At 46.7% G+C, this 18,248-nt stretch overlaps 1 protein-coding gene across 2 annotated transcripts in view; it reads right to left on the bottom strand.

Annotated features, from left to right (window-relative positions):
* Positions 1-18,248, bottom strand: part of glcci1a (glucocorticoid induced 1a) — a 55,088-nt gene that overhangs the window by 24,194 nt on the left and 12,646 nt on the right. Inside the window, exons 2-5 of one of the 2 annotated variants that reach the window (XM_084313018.1) lie at positions 16,506-16,657; positions 7,691-7,780; positions 3,873-4,055; positions 2,114-2,266 (exon numbers count right to left, since the gene is read on the bottom strand). In XM_084313018.1, coding sequence (XP_084169144.1) covers positions 2,114-2,266; positions 3,873-4,055; positions 7,691-7,780; positions 16,506-16,657 — 578 coding nt within the window. The remainder of the gene's footprint in view (positions 1-2,113; positions 2,267-3,872; positions 4,056-7,690; positions 7,781-16,505; positions 16,658-18,248) is intronic. The other variant, XM_084313019.1, reaches the window with a different exon arrangement.

The following is an 18,248-nucleotide window of genomic DNA, read 5'->3' as shown; positions in this document are numbered from 1 at the left end:
ACACGAGTAATTGCGATCACCATGGGATCGACTGGGATTTATTCATTTTGGAGTACTTTCTGACTGAGGTAAGGTCTATCTTAGGTAACCTGCTGGTATTTTTTTTAAGTAAAACATGCTTCTGTACCGATCACAGTTTTGAGTTAAAACGACCCCCCCCCCCTTGATGATTTTGTGAGGACACATATGTACATGTTATATACCTTTGATTTGGGACTATTTGGGGCTTCAGGCGATCAACCAGAACGATTTGGGCTTATTGCATATAATGTGTCGTATCTCGCGATCTATGGAAAAAGACTGGATTATTTTGGAACTGGGGTGATGTCAGTATATAGTCATTACAGATTAGTCAGTAATGGACTATGAACAATGCCTGTGAAATGAGCCATACTATTGTCTCCATAGCTATAATACAGAACACACAATGGGTCTGCAAACATCGCTAAAATGGTCATTAACGCTGGCGCCAAACAGTGCAGATGGTGAAAGCTGGTGGCTGTCAAAGAGTTAATGTTCTGGCAACATATTCTGGCTAAATATGCCTCGTTTTATAAATGTGTATTGATAACATAGTGCTGTAATAATATTTTCTAATAAATATGCATGATCAAGTTCAACAACGTGTGCTTTTATTTTGATATTCCTTAATTCCACATTGAAATTACGCAATACATTAAGTGTGGGGTCCCCCAAAAAAATCCTAAATAAAATGGGGTCGCGGTATGAAAAAGTTTGAGAACCCCTGGTTTAGACAGTATCTGTCCTGATCCCTGTCTGTCCTGACTCGCTCTGAGGGGGAGGAGTTCTTGCAGAGCAATCGCTCTGCGATTTTCTCGCCTCAAAACCTATAGTTTCCCGTATACACATATAAACGAGTAATCGCGATCGCCGATGGGATCACTGGGATTATTCTTTTTGTAGTACCTTCTGGCTAAGGTAAGGTACATTCTATGTCTATTTGACCAAACCTGAAACATGTTTCTGTACCGATCACAGTGTTGTATTTGACCAGACCTAAACCGTGCTTTTTGTAACAATCGCATTATCGGGGTAAGACTACCCCCCCTTGATGATTTTGTGAAGACACATATGTATATGGTATATACCTTTGATTTGGAAGTATTTGGGGTTTCAGGCGATCAACCAGAACGATTTGGGCATATTGCATATAACGTGTCATATCTCGCAATCTATGAAAAAATACTGGATTATTTTGGAAAGGGGCGATATTTAGCGTGCATAGCGCACAAACTACAGTATGTAGAAATGAACTGGTTAGACAGTGTTGGACTATGAACAATGCCTGTCAAATGAGCCATACTATTGTCTCCATAGCTATAATACAGAACACACGATGGGTCCGCAAAACATCGCTAAAATAGTCAATAATGCTGGCGCCATTGAGTAAAGATGGGAAAAGAGCGTGGCGCTCAATGAGTTAATGATGAGAAATAAAATCATGAAATGATACATATATACAGAAATATTTATATACAGAGTATATATATGCATATGACTAATAAATATCTGCATATGACTAATCTAACCCAATCAGTACCCTTGTGGGGGTTTAAGAGTAGGGGGCTGGGTAAACAACTAAACATAGACCAATGGAAGCGGATGTCCCTGCTGAGCACCACCCGCGAGTCTCTACGACACACGGTTCACGAAATATAAAGGGGGGCTTAACAAGGGGGGCTAACCTAAACCGATGAAAGTAGTAGTCTTTACTAAGTGGACCTATGTGCCAAATTTGAAGAGATTCCCTACAGGCATTCCTGAGATTATCGCGTCCTCGAGAATGGGACGTACAGGCGGACAACCCAAAAACACAATGCCTCTGCCATGGCAGTAGTCTGACCAGTTTGTTTTGTGATGTTTGTAATCTTGTTTTTAGTGCCTTTGAGGTGCTTTGGTACCATGAGGTGCAAGCATAGTCGTAGTCATAGTGCTGTCGCCTGTACTTATAATATAGTAAGACAATGTATGTCAATTCTCCTTAACAGGAAGTCCGCTCTGGGAAGAAGACGAGTGTGTGCTTTCTAGCGAGTGCTACGATGCAACAGTGCGTAACGGTACCACTGAGTGGGTCTACTCTACATACGCTCACCTTCAGCTCCTCCTTCTCTCCGTTGTCTCTGATGAAGACCTTCTCCAGCTCGTGGTTGATGCCCTCCATGCTGCTGGGCACTCTGGAGATGGAGGGCTTTGGCACTGTGATGTTGGACAGCGGCATCTGGGCCGACTTCGACATGGACGGCGGCTGCATGTCGCACCGGAGAAGGAGCGTTCATGTTAGAGAGAGAGAAAGAGAGGGTATCCAATCCAACAACAATTCAGTTTGACTCAGTTTGACAATGTTTAATGTTGCTATAGTCGTTACCAAAGTCCCATGGGCGGAGTTCTGAGCGGGTTCTGAGCGAAGCAGAAAGCTGACGGGGTCACGAAACCAACACGTTTGAATCCACACACCACAACATGCAGGCAGGTGTCGTAGCTCCAACACAGAACCATGGTCATCCAGCATTTCAGATTCTGCTGGGTCACTTGGCACTATTTTGTTTCGGTCAGCTGCTTCAAAATGCTAGAAGACCATGGTTTTGGTTTTATCCAGGTAACCCTTTGCCTGCATGTTGTGGTGTGGATCAAATCTGCTATACGACCGCTCAGAACCCGGCCAGAACTCCGACCACGGTACTCGGTAAGTAAGCTAAGAGCTTTCCATCCACTACACTACTGGCTAGTATTCCTTACAACTTAATGTCCAAAAGTCCCAACTCCCAACTATCCCTTTAACTATTATTACAAAAAATGTATTTAGTTTTCTTTATTCTTATATGTATACACTTCTGAAAACGTCGAGGCCACATGTATTGGTAACTTAGCTGTAAAAGCCATAATCCCAGAGAGGGTGTTCTTTATGGGTAGCTGGGTAAGGAATGGTATTATTATCATACCGATTATCAAAGTAAAAGAACAAATTGGCTTTATTTCTATACAAATGTTCCTTGATTTCCCAAAAATTAATAAAAATGTTAATAAAAAAAAGAACATCCAAGTAAGGATGTCTACGTTTTGTATGCGTCAAGGAAGTTCCAAAGAGATTATGAAACCGATCACAACTGACGTCACACTACCCACTAAAAGGGATATGTACAGATCCTATAACTAATCATTAGATGACCTTGACTGCTCTGCATGGCACGTGAAACTGTGGAACATGCCCTGTCATGTTACCATGTATGTAAGCAAGGAGTCACTGCAGCCGTAGCTCCATGACAATGATCTTTTGGTAGACCTTCAATTACTTTTAATGAGTCTTTGGAGATTTTGCATCATGACAGAACAGAAAATACTCCCTGTAGAACTCGAGAAAAAGATGATGACATGGTAGAACTTTCCAATGCAAGCGGGTAAAGCTCTTGGTATACGCTGGTATTATCTCTTTGCTTATAGGAGGAAGTGGCCAATTATTTTCAGTTCCTCTGTGCAACGACTGCCTTTTCTAACCAATGATAGCTTTTTCATACGCCAGGGTTCCTGCAGGTTTCAACAAGTTCAATTTAAGACTTTTTAAGACAACAGATGTAAGGGTTTCTACATACGTAGTGGAATGGTTAAGAAGTGTGATGGAGGATTTTCCTTTTAGAGAAATGAAACCCCATTGACTAGCATTGCTAACAAATGCAAATAATTTATACTTCCAATGCCTCAAAAAGAACAATGATACGAATGCAAACGTCCCAATTTGTACTAAATCAGAGGCCTCTCAAAATTATTGGAGTATTCCTTTTAGCAACCGAAAGCATGCGGTGGTGATGTGAAATCTGTTATTTCAGTGAAGATTCAGTCGAGGGAGACGGTCCCACCTGAGTGTGGCTGGCCGTAGTGGCGGTGTTGTTGTTGTTGAGGGTGGTGGTGTAGCTGATGGTGTTGTTGTTGTTGGTGTAGCTGATGGTGTTGTACTCGGGGGGGGACAGGCGCTCCTTGTCCTTGTTGTGACGCCCGCCTTGCTTACTGCGCTGGAGCTGCTGCCGGAGCCTGGCAACCTGCTGAGGAGGAGGAGGAGGAGGAGGAGGAGGAGGAGGAGGAGGAGGAGGAGGAGGAGGAGGAGGAAGCAGACAGGAGGAGGAGGATGAGGTGGAGAAAGCAGACAGGAGGAGGAAGAGGATGAGCAGGAGGAGGAAGTGGAGAAAGCAGACAGGAGGAGGAAGATGGTTGGAAGCAAACAGGAGGAGGAGGGAAGAGGAAGAAGAGGGAAGAACAGCAGGAGAATGATGAACCGAATGAGGAGGTGGAGAAAGCAGACAGGAGGAGGAGGAGGAGGGAAGAACAGCAGGAGAATGATGAGCAGGATGAGGAGGTGGAGAAAGCAGACAGGAGGAGGAGGAGGAGGAGGAGGAGGAGGAGGAGGAGGAGGAGGAGGAGGAGGAGGAGGAGGAGGGAAGAACAGCAGGAGAATGATGAGCAGGATGAGGAAGTGGAGAAAGCAGACAGGAGGAGGAGGAGGGAAGAACAGCAGGAGAATGATGAGCAGGATGAGGGAGAAAGCAGACAGGAGGAGGAGGAGGAGGAGGAGGAGGAGGAGGAGGAGGAGGAGGAGGAGGAGGAGGAGGAGGAGGGAAGAACAGCAGGAGAATGATGAGCAGGATGAGGAGGTGGAGAAAGCAGACAGGAGGAGGAGGAGGGAAGAACAGCAGGAGAATGATGAGCAGGATGAGGGAGAAAGCAGACAGGAGGAGGAGGAGGAAGAGGGAAGAACAGCAGGAGAATGATGAGCAGGATGAGGAGGTGGAGAAAGCAGACAGGAGGAGGAGGAGGAGGAGGAGGAGGAGGAGGAGGAGGAGGAGGAGGAGGAGGAGGAGGAGGGAAGAACAGCAGGAGAAGGATGAACCGAATGAGGAGGTGGAGAAAGCAGACAGGAGGAGGAGGAGGAGGAGGGAAGAACAGCAAGAGAAGGATGAACCGAATGAGGAGGTGGAGAAAGCAGACAGGAGGAGGAGGAGGAGGAGGAGGAGGAGGAGGGAAGAGCAGCAGGAGAAGGATGAGCAGGATGAGGTCAGATATTCCGATATTCACAAATTATGTGCCACAGAATAATTAATCTAACTGCATTAGCTGGTTATCAAAATGAACATTAAGATTAATTCGATAACCAGCCACCAGGTGTCAGTGTTACCAGAGACACTGGAAAAGCAGACTTGTGGCAGAAGTGACGAGTGCATCACATGGACAGCTGTGCAGTTCCTGTGGCGTTCAGTGCGTTCTTAAGGGCATCCGGCAAATTACGGATGCAATACGTACAATACGCACAGTACCCAGGGTTAATTTGAATACATGCAAATAGGAACCTTAAAAGGCATCAGAAGATAGTAGGTCATGGTATTAATTTGTATACCGTGTCCTTGTATACCACTGAAAGGAGCCAGGTAGGTCTGGCTGTGTGTAGACAGTTGATAATATACTATCACCTTGTCTGGCTTGGAACTACTGACAATACAGGCCTGAAACAATATAGATGTTTCTTGGTATGGTAGATATAGGAGGGAGGGAGTTTTGGGATAAAGAGAGAAATTACTGTACATACGCAAAGCACCACAAAACCCATAACATCCATATTGCTCCCTGACTAATCAACTTAGGACATAAGTGGGTCCTAGAGAGAGAGAGAGAGAGAGAGAGAGAGAGAGAGAGAGAGAGAGAGAGATGCATCTCTGTAGTGCAGCAGTCAGTCACACAGTGGTAGCACTGTATACACCAGTATTCTAGAACGTGTCCACACATGTCTGTACATGTCTGTACATGCCCCTTTCAGGGTCACATACACACATGCAAACCTTTTAGTCAAACTGGCCCTCACTTCCCAAGGTCCCCTTTTGCTATAGCAACACAACAGCCTGACCAAACAAACACATGGGCCACTTTATCAAAGGAGGCTCTGTCTCCAACAGCTGATATGCGAGATCCCCTTTCTTTCGACCATGGAACCTGTTACACACTCTGCAGATATCCCAGAGCTTTTGTTTCCCTCCTCACCGGCCATGGAACCTGTGTTAAACACTCAGATATCCCAGAGTGCTTTTGTTTCCCTCTACTCCACTTCCCCGTGGGGTTTCGCCCTTAAAACGATTTACTTCCCATGTTTTTTTTCTCTGTGCAGGGCGCGGCGCAAGCCGGTCGGTAAGCCACGATGTGCGGGGTGTGAGTGGAAGACTCTGTGGGTAATTGAAAACATGCATAGTACAGTCCTTGGTAGCTGCGGAAGGGATGGATATGTTGTTTTGTAGGGCGGGCAGAGCCGTAAGGCAGTCAATAAACCTGCTCTGAATTCACTTAGGCGGCGTGTAAAGGGCTGGTAAAGACGCCAAGTGGAAGGAGGTCCCGAGGCTCTCTCTTTGCATGAGGTTGAAATGGAGAATATGCACGGAGAAGCAGATACGCGAGTAAAGGAAACGTGAGTGGGCTGGTGACATTTTCACACCTTCAGAAACTAGGCTACTGAAGTTTGCTTGTTACAACGTGGAGAGAAAACAGACACAGGCCAGACCTGTATTTCAGCCGTTGCACAACGACAGATGCTCTCAGGCCACGCCACGCCACGGCACGGAGGGGTTTTTAAAACCATCAACGCTTACATGCAAAAAAAGACATGCACCTGCTCTGACATGCAAATGAGGCCCACGTCGGCCAATCAAAACACGGGGACAGTGCGGCAGCTCATCAATCAGAGTCTGGGGCAGGTTGAGACAGACCGGGCTCGTCGGCTGGTGTGTTGCCCATATCCCCGCGGACACAGACACACCAGCATCTGCTATCTATCTGCTGTCCTAATATCTGCTCTTTGGCTGGTTGTGTTGCCGATATCCCCACAGACACAGACGTCGCAGCATCTGCTATCTATCTGATGTCCTAATATTGCAGCTGCACTGCCGATGGGGGTGTCCCCCTCCTCTTCCTCCCACTCCCCAGTCTATTGACATCTATGGGGTCTGTGTCAGCTCTCTCTCTCTCTCCTCCACTGCAGCCCTCACTGACGTGCCTGTGCACACGTTACCGAGGGGGGGAGGGGGGGGGGGCGAGCCTGGGATCCGGCGAGCCCTTTATTGTTCCCAGTGCTGCAGCGGGGCGGAGGAGCCAGCCAAGGGGACCCGGCCGGCCCATAAATTGCAGTGGGTTATGGCCGTTGCAAAGAGGGGAAGTGGGTAGTTAGGAGGGAGATAACGTTATCTGCCGCCTCCCTGCCGTTGCCAAGTATCAAGCAGGGTGGAGCTGCGAGTGGCCGATAAGGCAGAGCCGGCGCGGCGGGACACACGCCATCAGCAGGACTGGAGAGCATGCGGGCGGGACACACGCCATCAGCAGGACTGGAGAGCATGCGGGCGGGACACACGCCATCAGCAGCGCTGGAGAGCATGCGGACGCCCGGCGTGACGTCATCGCCCGAGACGTTATGGAGACGACACGCCGGTCCAATTTAACGTCTTCCATCACCTTTACACTCAAAACACCTGGGCTGTGTGTGTGTGTGTGTGTGTGTGTGTGTGTGTGTGTGTGTGTGTGTGTGTGTGGTGTGTGTGTGTGTGTGTGTGTGTGTGTGTGTGTGTGTGTGTGTGTGTGTGTGTGTGTGTGTGTGTGTGTGTGTGTGTGTGTGTGTGTGTGTGTGTGTGTGTGTGTGTCTCTCCTGTACCTCTTTGAGCTGGTCGGCACTGCCCCAGGACGCCGAGCGCTGATGTGTGTTCCTCTTTTCTTCCGCTTCTTCAATCCAACATCCAGGAGTCTGAAGAGAAGGACAACAGCACAGCCAACAACAATCAGTCCCACCGTATAGCAGCCCGAGTTCTCCACCGTCTAGAGAGGGATCATTAGTAACGGGGCGGCGGAGGGAGGGATGGAGGGGGAGAGAGAGAGAGAGAGAGAGAGAGAGAGAGAGATATCACCTACTACAGCTCAGATGGGCAGCGCGGTAGGAGACTTCCCCATAGACACAGACACATCCGTACACGCAGACATGCACACATACAGACACACATACAGAGGCCCACTCAGAGTGAAAGCTGAGCTGAACTGGGCTCTGCAACACGGAGGGAGGGCTCTATAGTCGGTACATCTCTCTCTCTCACACACACACATCACACACATTCAACACAATCTCTCACCCTCCTCCGTGACACCCAGAGGAAATTGAATTGCTGCCTTGCTCATCTTAATGGTCCTGACTCAAAGAGCCATTTGTTTATTTTCAGCAGTGAGTCAATTACTAGAGAGCCCCCCCCCCCCCCTTCCTCCCTCCCTCCTCCCTCTCTCTACCTTTCCTCCCTCTCTACTCCTTCCTCTCTCTCTTCAGCAGGAGGGGAGATGAAGTGAGCTATACACGACAACACAACGCAACGCAACACAACACAACACAGCCACACAAAGAATCTCTTCACATCTTCACTGACTGAGTTTAGTATTCCTCAGCGCCCGCTCTCCTTTCCCTTACTGGTCTAGCGCTGCTTTTAGGAATATTCTCCTTCTCTAGGAATATTCAGCCCAGTCTCTCTAATACGTTGCCCCCCCCCCCCAGAGCCGGAGGCGGGGTTGTGAACCAGACTAGTACCTCACAACCCGCACAGCGCTTTGACACGAGACGCCCGCCTTGCCCCCTCGACGGTTAGTCGAAAGCGCGCAGAGGCTCTCAAATAGCCAGGAGTGGAGCGTTCATAATGGAAGCCGGGGGCGAGGCCTCCGCGTGCCTGAGCCCCAGTGGCAGCCAGGTGATTAATAAGTCATTGCGTGAAACCGGGCAGATGTATAAAAGGCAGAGTCAAGCCTGCATCGTCCCCACTGGTAAGCCTTTGGGGTCTGACCGGCCAGCCCGCTGACCTGCTGGAGTTGAAGGGGGGGGGGGGGGACAAGAGAGGCCAGGGTTGTGTTTGTACGTGGCAGTGGAGTCTCTGCCCATAGCCCCCGGGGGCGACAGCGGCGCCGGGGTATCAGTGTGGTAGTGGAACACAGGGATTAAATGAGGGTCTGTGCTCTGCGTGGCCTCCTGCTCTCCGGAGGGCACGGTGAGATAGAGAGGAGGAGAGCACAAACGCCCACGCTGTACAGAGAGAGAGAGAGAGAGAGAGGCTGCGTCCGGCTCCCCCTATTCATCTGTGGCGGAGAGACGTCCCGTTTTCAAAGGTTGTCCTTCTGTAAACAGGTCCGACTACAAGCCGTGCGGGAAGCAGGGGAGGACGACCGCTTTGAAGAGCCGCTTTTTTCATCTCCCCTTTTAAGGGAGTTCAGGGGAGTCACATTCTCACATCGCTCGCTCTCTCTCTCTCTCTCTCTCTCTCTCTCTCTCTCTCTCTCTCTCTCATACACAGAAAGGCTACTTTATAACATTAAACACACAAACATTCACACGAACCTTGATGAACCCACTTTTTGACATTAAAGGGGAACTACAACCAATTTCAGAATTGTTTTCAGAAATGTTATTCCTCTGGTCTAAGACCAGTAATGTATATATAGTTAAAATGAGTTAAAATCAGCAACTCTCTCCCAAATCCAGTGCTAAAACTCAAACCTGTGATGCCATCAAGTATAAAGTGTGAAGCTGCTCCACAGACAATGAATTGGGGAAAGATTGTATAGATGACACCGAGTTCTCTGTTTCAGAACTGATATCACTACTCTATGGTGTATCGGTGCATCCTGATTGGGCGACATGGAAGCCGTCTGTGGCGCAGTTGAGCCAGGGCTGCTGAGCAGCGGAGGATGACAACAGGATGTATGAGGTCATGTGGGTGTCATGGAGACGGACACAGACTGTGGTATCGTACTCTCAGGCTCCATTAGGACCTTCACTACAGCCGTTGCACAATGCAGAACAATGCAGCAGACTACAATATATTTGCATTCGTTAGCCATGCTAGCGATCTAAACAATCAAGCCCAACTTACTATGTAATAGCAGGTGAAAGAGTCACACTCACAGCTACGCTGATTGGGTGGTTTCTTTTGAAACACCTTTCAGTCAGTGGGGGTGGAGTGCCATTGTTTCTCCATAGAGCCTCAACCCACTTGTTATTTTAGCACAGCAGCTCGGAGCAGGTCAGTGGCAACTCCCGCGACATGATTCAGCGATTGGCTGGAGTGCGTTCAATCAATCAATCAAATTTATTTATATAGCACATTTAGACATGACGCTTGTCAACCAAAGTGCTTCACATAGCTAAGAACAAAGAAAAGTATAGAATAAACAGAAAAAACAACCAACGGATAGACAAAGGAAAACAGAACAACACGTCAACAAGCAAGGCAAGAGTCAAAGTGAGTCAGGGAAGGCCAGGCGATATAGGTGGGTTTTGAGTTTCGATTTAAAAGACTCGATGGAGGGGGCAGATTTAATGGACATGGGGATGCTGTTCCAGAGGTCAGGGGCTGCGACCGCAAAAGCACGTCCCCCCCTAGACTTGAAATTAGACCTACGGGTGGTTAACACAATCGGGGCAAACCACGTGTTTCGGCGCCATGCTTAACACTTTGATTGCCCAAGGTTAATTCCTTTTTACCTCCTTGAATGCCCAGGGCCACTTCAATGTTAACGTTAATATCGCCTAATCTATGTTTTAAATTATGGCTATGTGTCTAATCTGCCCGTCGCTTATCAAAGACTCATTTTCCAGTCAACATTGTCGTAGCAGATTGTTTTTTATCGCTTCATTTCCGTTTTCTAGCATTTTGAAAATCACTCGTTTTCACGGAACAAATAACACATTCCATGATAATCACCTTCTACTGGAATATTCTAGAACGTTGTCATTGTTCGGCCTATTTATGAATCGTTTTCAAATAAACGCTAGATTATTGATAGTATATGTGTGCACATGCACGCTCGTGCCGCGAGTTGAAAATCGATTCTCCTAGTTACTGACCGCTCCCACAGCCAAACAGCAATATCACATAAAAGCTTATATCTCTGTGAAAACGAGTCTGATTATCCTAATACTGGTAACATAGATTCCTTACCTGAGATCAGATGGTATCCAAATGGATTATTCCAATTCCTGATCGCCATTCGAAAAAATCAATCTTTTTATTGATTCACCGTGTATACTGTAAAAACACATAATCTCCGCTGCTCTGAGGCTCACTAGTGGAGCTGATCGACCCCGGCTGCGTGAGTGAGAAGTAAAATGTGGAGTCAGGGATTTTTTTTCTCATTCATTTTCATTGAGTTCAATCCAAAAGGGTGAATTACCATCTGGGAGACGATAGGGGGCGCTTTTTTCACATCTGAGCGCCTGGAGTGGTTGGATTTCCAACGGTAGACTTGGTTGATAAAATATGATTTCAGATCGCTAATAAAAAAAAACTTGAGTGGGCATTCAACCCGCGGGGGGTAAACCCGAGAAAACTCGGGTTGGGCAATCAAAGTGTTAAAGGGCCAACCACGTATATACGTGGCAAGGTTGTTTTGGCTTTTATTCCATTGTAATATCCTACCCTACTCTTGGAATTCGGAAAAGTGGTATTACCGGCCAGATCCTCGTAGGGGCGCTGTCTCGATAATGCAGTGTTCCCTGTTACAGACCGGTGTTTTTTTATTTTTTATTATGAATGGACTTTTCTGTTAGCCTAAAGCTATGCGTGTAGCCGATCGCCTGGAATAGTTTTTGGGACGCTGAATTCAGTATGCAGTAAAGGAATATAGCATCAGCCAATGGACATATGGATCTACCAGATGGCGATCGATAACTGGGAAATCCTTTTTGCAGTCCAACCAGCCACAGGTAAGAGCGATTTGACGTCAATTTCAGCTTGGTCGGGCCTTGCTTTGATAGCCATCCACCCGGTCAGCGAATGAGGCTACTGAGGCTAATGCCGTTATTGGTAATCATTCATCAGAAACGACGTCCCCCACCCCCCCCTTTCATGCATTCATGGTGGACCATGATACCGACAATATGCATTTTGAGTTTTAACTCTAGCTTGTCTATAGCCGAAACGCCATTCGATTTAACGTTATTAGCTTAGCACCCTATATCTCGCGTTCCAGGAAATACCCCAGAACATTCTGCTATAACGTTCATATTCAAGACTCTATAAAATGGGAACGTATTGATGATTTTTTTTTTATTTAAGGCATATTGAAGGGACGGTTTATAGTGTCAATTGACAATGAGAATGGACAGATAGCAATACTATAAAGTATAGATTTAGCTCTATAAACAGCCTCACGCACAATGAAAGGTTGTTATGATATGCTGGCCGTATAGAGTGGGCCCCGTCTAATCCCAATGGCCCCGAATGTGTTAAGAGAACCTTGTCAGACGATCTGAGGGCCCTGACGTTGGTATAGGCCGGTGAGGAGGTCTGCTAGGTTGTGTACAAACAGGAAAGACATCTATATTCCACTCTGTTGGAGGTGGTGTGGGAGATGTGGTAAAGGCTCAGTGTAACTGTTGCCATTACATGGTTTACATAATTTATATGTTCTTTAAGTAGTTTTTGTAGGCCTACTGTAATTTTTGAGAATGTATTTATGTTGCATTTCTTATTTCTTTGTTATTTAATTTGCTACAAGTTATAGTATCTTTATTTTGAGTCTCACAGTTATATATAGTGCCCCGTTAGGCTGCTCTCGCGTGTTTGTGACTAATATTGCGACACCTGCAAGCAAGCAGCAGGGATGGTCAGCATTATGCTCTGGTGAAAGTTTTATCATTTAATTAATATGACGGTTACAAGAACGGAAGACTAAACATTATTCCCCTTTGTGTAGCATGCAGCCAATGAGGTATTTGTTGTTTGTTTTGTATTTTACTTTGGCAAAGTGTTATTTCACATGCTGTGCATGTTATTATTTTATGTTAAACTAACATGGCTTATGTTTCTCATTTTAAGTTTTCACAGTGGATTTGGAGTAACAAGGCCTCAATAAACCAGTAGCAAGAAATCCACTTGTGTCCGCCTGTGCTTCAGGGGAATTACACTCAGGGTAGAGAGTGTCACGGTGCGGACTCGCTGAGGAGGAGGAGGAGGAGGAGGAGAAGGAGGAGGAGGAGGAGGAGGAGGAGGAGGGGGAGGAGAAGGAGGAGGAGGAGGAGGAGGAGGAGGAGGGGGAGGAGAAGGAGGAGGAGGAGGAGGGGGAGGAGAAGGAGGAGGAGGAGGAGGAGGAGGAGGGGGAGGAGGAGGAGGAGGAGGAGGAGGAGGGGGAGGAGGAGGAGGAGGAGGAGGAGGAGGAGGAGGAGGAGGAGGAGGAGGAGGAGGAGGAGGAGGAGGAGGAGGAGAAGGTGGAAATATCCAGCAGCAGTGGGGCTCTGTGCAAACAGTTGACTTCATCCGACAGGCTGGAGGCCCCAGTCGGACGAGCAGCGCCGCACTTCACTGTAGCTCCTCTGAATCGCGCCTTTGTGCCACTTCCAAGAGCCCTGGTTAACAGCACACAGTATACCGACTACCGAGTACAAAGTGCTCATCTGAATCTTTCTTTTTTTGAAGGCACAGGGCACCGGATGCTGGTAGGTGGTAAATGCCACACAGGATGGTGTCTAGACCTGTGTGTGTGTGCGTGCGTGTGCGTGTGCGTGTGTGTGTGTGTGTGTGTGTGTGTGTGTGTGTGTGTGTGTGTGTGTGTGTGTGGACAACAGAGGTTGAGAGAGTCAGTATGGGTGACTGAGGGTTCAGCTGTACTGTAAGGTGAGGAGCAGCACAGGGCAGCACTGGCACTAAGAGCCTCACTGTACCACGGGTGAATACTTCTTTAGCATGGCTGGGCTTTACATGACTGTCGAGAGGTTAGGCAGCGCTGATGATGCAGGGTTTGTCCCCATTGTGGAGAGGCTTAAGTGGTAATACTGCCAGTGTGGCGAGTATGTTTTCATGTGGCGGTCAAAAAGCCATTCCGCTCCAGTGCGTACAATGCATTCATGTTTGCTGCAAACTCCATGCAGAGTGTGTATCGTGGTATTATCCCTGTGGTAAGAAATGACTACACTAGTCAAATTGATCCTGCATGTGTGAGTCTTCTATTCAGTGTTACGACACACTCTTCTTTTGCAATTCCGATTCACTGATAAGATTGTCTTCATCTGCGACGCAATGATGCAGCGATGATATTCTCATGTGTGAAATTAATCCATTTCCGCTGAAGGACATGGCGTTAAACGTTTGAACTCAGGGTTAGGTGTAGGGATGGGCGTGAGTAATCGATTACTCACAGCTATGAGAAAAATCTCTAAAAAAAAAGAAAAATTATATTTGTTTCACATGTATGTGTAAGATTATAATTTATAACTGTTTGTTGGTTTCATTAAACATATATGTGAATGAACAAAACTAAGTTTAAAAAAAATATATATATATTTTTTTTTTATTTAATATATATATAAATATTCGAGTATAGCATGCGATCAATCTATCTGGATTTTTCTTTAAAATGCCCATCCCTAGTTAGGTGGACGACAAAGAGAGTTCAAAGCACCAGTCTATTCGATATGTGGGTTCCAAGGCTTGCGATACAAGGCTCCCTGTGTAATTTGTTTGTTTTTCCCCTGAAAGGTTGCTCTACACATTCCCAGATGTACCTGAAGCCAATGGGCAGTTGGTGAATCTGCAGAAAATAACTGCCACATTTTTCAGTAGCAAGAATGACTTGGAACCTGCGTGTCAAAAAGACTTTGTATGGGTCCTTTAATAGTACCAGTAGTGGTAGGGAAACCCCAAGGCAACTGGCCTGTAGAGACAACTGCTGTACTTGCTCTACATTAACAACAGTCATTTGAAAAAGTCTTTATCTGCTGGTTTTCCCGCACCGAGACAATTGTTGCCACTACCGCTTTAAGTCGGCACTTCAACCGAAGTTTCCCTGTGCGACGTTGCATCTGACAAAACGCCAACCCGAACAGGAGTGTGTGCCCGACCGCTTCCGCTTCATAGTCGTCTGACCTGCTTAGAGTGACCGTGAGTCATCAGGGGCGTGAGTCATCTCAACCAGGAATCGAAAATCTAAGAGAAAAATGTACGTTCAGTACAGTGCGTCGAAATCGAAAACCACTTGGCGATTCTCCTTCTCTCTTCCCTTGGCCTCTCGTTTTTCGTCTAAACGTTGTTTGTCCCGTGTGTTGTCTAAACTGGGCACCTTGCCTGCATCCCAGCAGCACAGAGTGGAAGGGGGGAGGGAAGGGAACGCTTAGTATTTTTTGGAGAGAAAACCAAGCTGTGTAGTATATAATGTATTTAAGTATAATAAGTATAGTTAGAGCTCTGTAGTATGAATATAGATTAATTTTTAACGCATATTGAATTAAAATCTAAATCTAAATTTGTATGGAATCTGAAAACGTGTGTATCGCTACACCTCTAGCAGTCATTACTGTAAACATCACAGGAGGAGAGGGGTCAGGCACCAGGTCACCTGTCCGGTATAGATCAATATCATCATTTATGTACCCATTTATATACCTGCATATTTGAACGGTATTACTAACCATCAGGGAATTCTACTGTGGTTATCATTAAGACCGGTAACCGCTTCATCCCTACTTACTACCATAGGGTCTTTATATCTGTATCACTTTTTTTTTATCCACTTTTTCTCCCATTTTCTATATTTTCTCCCATCCCAATTTCGTATCATCCAATTCAACCCTCCCCTGTCACGGACGCTGTTTCTTGCCTCCCACAAGCCGGCTGCAATGTGGACTAAGTCATACATAGCACAAGTCCCCTCCGGTACCTGAGGTAACAGCAGTCGCATCTTTTCACCTGCGCAGCTCGATCTCTCAGTGGCGAGGAGTAACGCGTGGGAGGCTCACGCTGCCCCCGACACTTCCTGATTCTACTGCGCAGGCGCACCAACCGACCTGTAGGAGTCGCTGTCCACAACGCCCGATCCCCAGCCATCAGTTTCCCACCCCCTAATACGGCCAATGTGTATTAGTACGGACGACCAGCTAAACTGAAAGCAAATGTGGAGCGCTGGGCTCGAACTGACGAGCCCAGCGTCTCCAGCATTTCGTGGCGAGCGCCTTGCCCACTACGCCACGTAGCCGCCCATTTTATATCTGTATCACTGTACATAATAACATTATGGCACTGTGCATACATCGGATTAGCATTATTACTCAGTAGTACTCATTTATATATGCTCCAGTTTAATCACCTGTACATTACTATTGCACTTTACTGTTACATTTGCACTCTGGTTAGATGCCAAACTTATTTCCGTTTTACTGTATTCGTGCTGTATGATGACAATACATTTTAATCTAATCTAATCTACACAAGTACACGTCAGCAGACCCGCTGTTTTTAGAGCAATAGCCCCATAAAACAAATGGACACATGTTCCATCCCTGTCCAAATGTCCTTGAGCGACACACTGCAACCCTGCCCATTCCATGGGACGCCTGCACTCTGACCTGTCTGGTGAAACACAGAGGGCTATGCAAAGAAATACATTCTTACAATAATATAATATGGCACCTGGGTGGATTTATCCGGGAGGCGGTAGGACACGGATGTTACCTGTGTGGATTTATCTTTCATGCAAGAGGGGTAGTACGCGTGGGGGTCGCGAGGCCACTGCCCGGTGAGGTAAGGGCCTGTGATCGCGCCCAGGGAGGATGTCCGGCGGATGGTCCCCGAGTTCCGGACCTGCTGTGACTTCGACCTTTCGACTGCAGAGATGAAAAGACAGACGGGGAGAGAGAGAGAGAGAACAAGCGAGTTCAAATGAATGAAATCACCCCCAGTGTCCGGTCTGGATGATAGTGTAGCAGATAAAAAGGTCATTCATAAAAAAAGAAACACCCTCCGCTTCACCCTCATGATAGCCTGACACTGATACTGTGATTTCTGGAGGTCGACTCTGTTACCCTTGGAGGCGCCGGTCCACTCCACCCCTGTGTGCGCTTGCAGTGAGGCAATCCTACACCTGATAAAAATACCTCGCAAACACCCCAGGCTCCAGCACACACCTCTGAGGAACTGGGTCAAGGGCTTGTGTTTGCTCTGACAACGCTTCACTCCTCTCTGTGCATGTGTGTGTGTGTGTGCATGCATCTGTGTGTGTGTGTGTTTCCAGGGCAGAAACAACAATATTTACACCGTTGTGAGCCCTCCAGTCTCCTAAGGCCCTGCAGTCCGTCTTCATGGGGCCTCCCCCGGTCGGTTCCCGTATCTGTGTCAATACGGTCGAGGGTGTGTAGACTAGAGAGTTCATGTCGACGTGCGTTGAAAAATGAAAAACTTTGAGACCTGTGAGGCAAACAGGGCAGCGCGGGGCCTCTTGAAAAAAGCTGACCAAACAGGACAGGTTTCTAGGAACATTCCAGAATCACTGAGAGATGTATCTAACAGACAGGGCTGTGTGTGCACTGTAGCCTAGCCAAAGCCCTTCATTTGGAGATAGGTTAGCCGCCTGCAACCAAGTCTTAAAGGGGGACTTCACCAAAAAAACATGCTGATTTATTTTGCACATAATCTCACACACGTCCAAAAAGACTAAACCGTTTTGCACACGTTAATTACATTTTTATTAGTTAGTTATTTATTATTTTGTTATTTTAGTTAGTTTAGTTATTGAAGTAAATTAGTTTGAATATATTGAACCAGTGATGTCATCGGGGGCATTGAATCCTTGTTGTGTTAGGTACAGCTCAATGAAATTATACGGTAGCAGTCCCTATAGGACAAGATATTGCTATTTTATTTAAATTATTAGTTTTAAAGGGAATGAAGTGCCCCTTTAAAACTATAAATCCACTCTACATCAGACCTGGATCAAGTAGTCTACTATTTGCAAATAATGCTTGGCATTTGTTTTAATTGGGTTGTAGTACGAGATGGGTGGAGTTTGCTACATATATAGGAGGATGTGATATGAGTGCTAGTGACATTTGAGATGATTTGAAAGTCAGTTCAGTATAGGCTACTATAGGTACTGTTATCCATAACTTACCTAAATCTACCCTAATTGTGCTTGTGGTAAGCCCTGCCCATATGGTGCTCCACGTAGGTTAAAACAAACTAAAAACAATCAGGCCCTATTTGCACATTCTATTTGACTCTGGTCTACGGTGTAGTGCATGGGGAATCGACTGCAGGCTGTGCGTGATCACAAGTGACAACCGATACTATGTCCTTCTCCAGGTACAGAGATGCCTAATCTCATTGGTACTATACAGTTGTGAGCTGGCGTGAGCTGAATGGGGGCAGGTGGAGAGGCCAGGGTCACCTGGTACAAATCCACAGGATTACAGGTGTGTG

This window comes from Notolepis coatsorum (assembly GCF_963971535.1).
Source record: "Notolepis coatsorum genome assembly, chromosome: 4".
Taxonomy (NCBI): domain Eukaryota; kingdom Metazoa; phylum Chordata; class Actinopteri; order Aulopiformes; family Paralepididae; genus Notolepis; species Notolepis coatsorum.
Note: the sequence above shows the minus strand (reverse complement) of the source record. Positions and strands in the feature narration are given on the sequence as shown.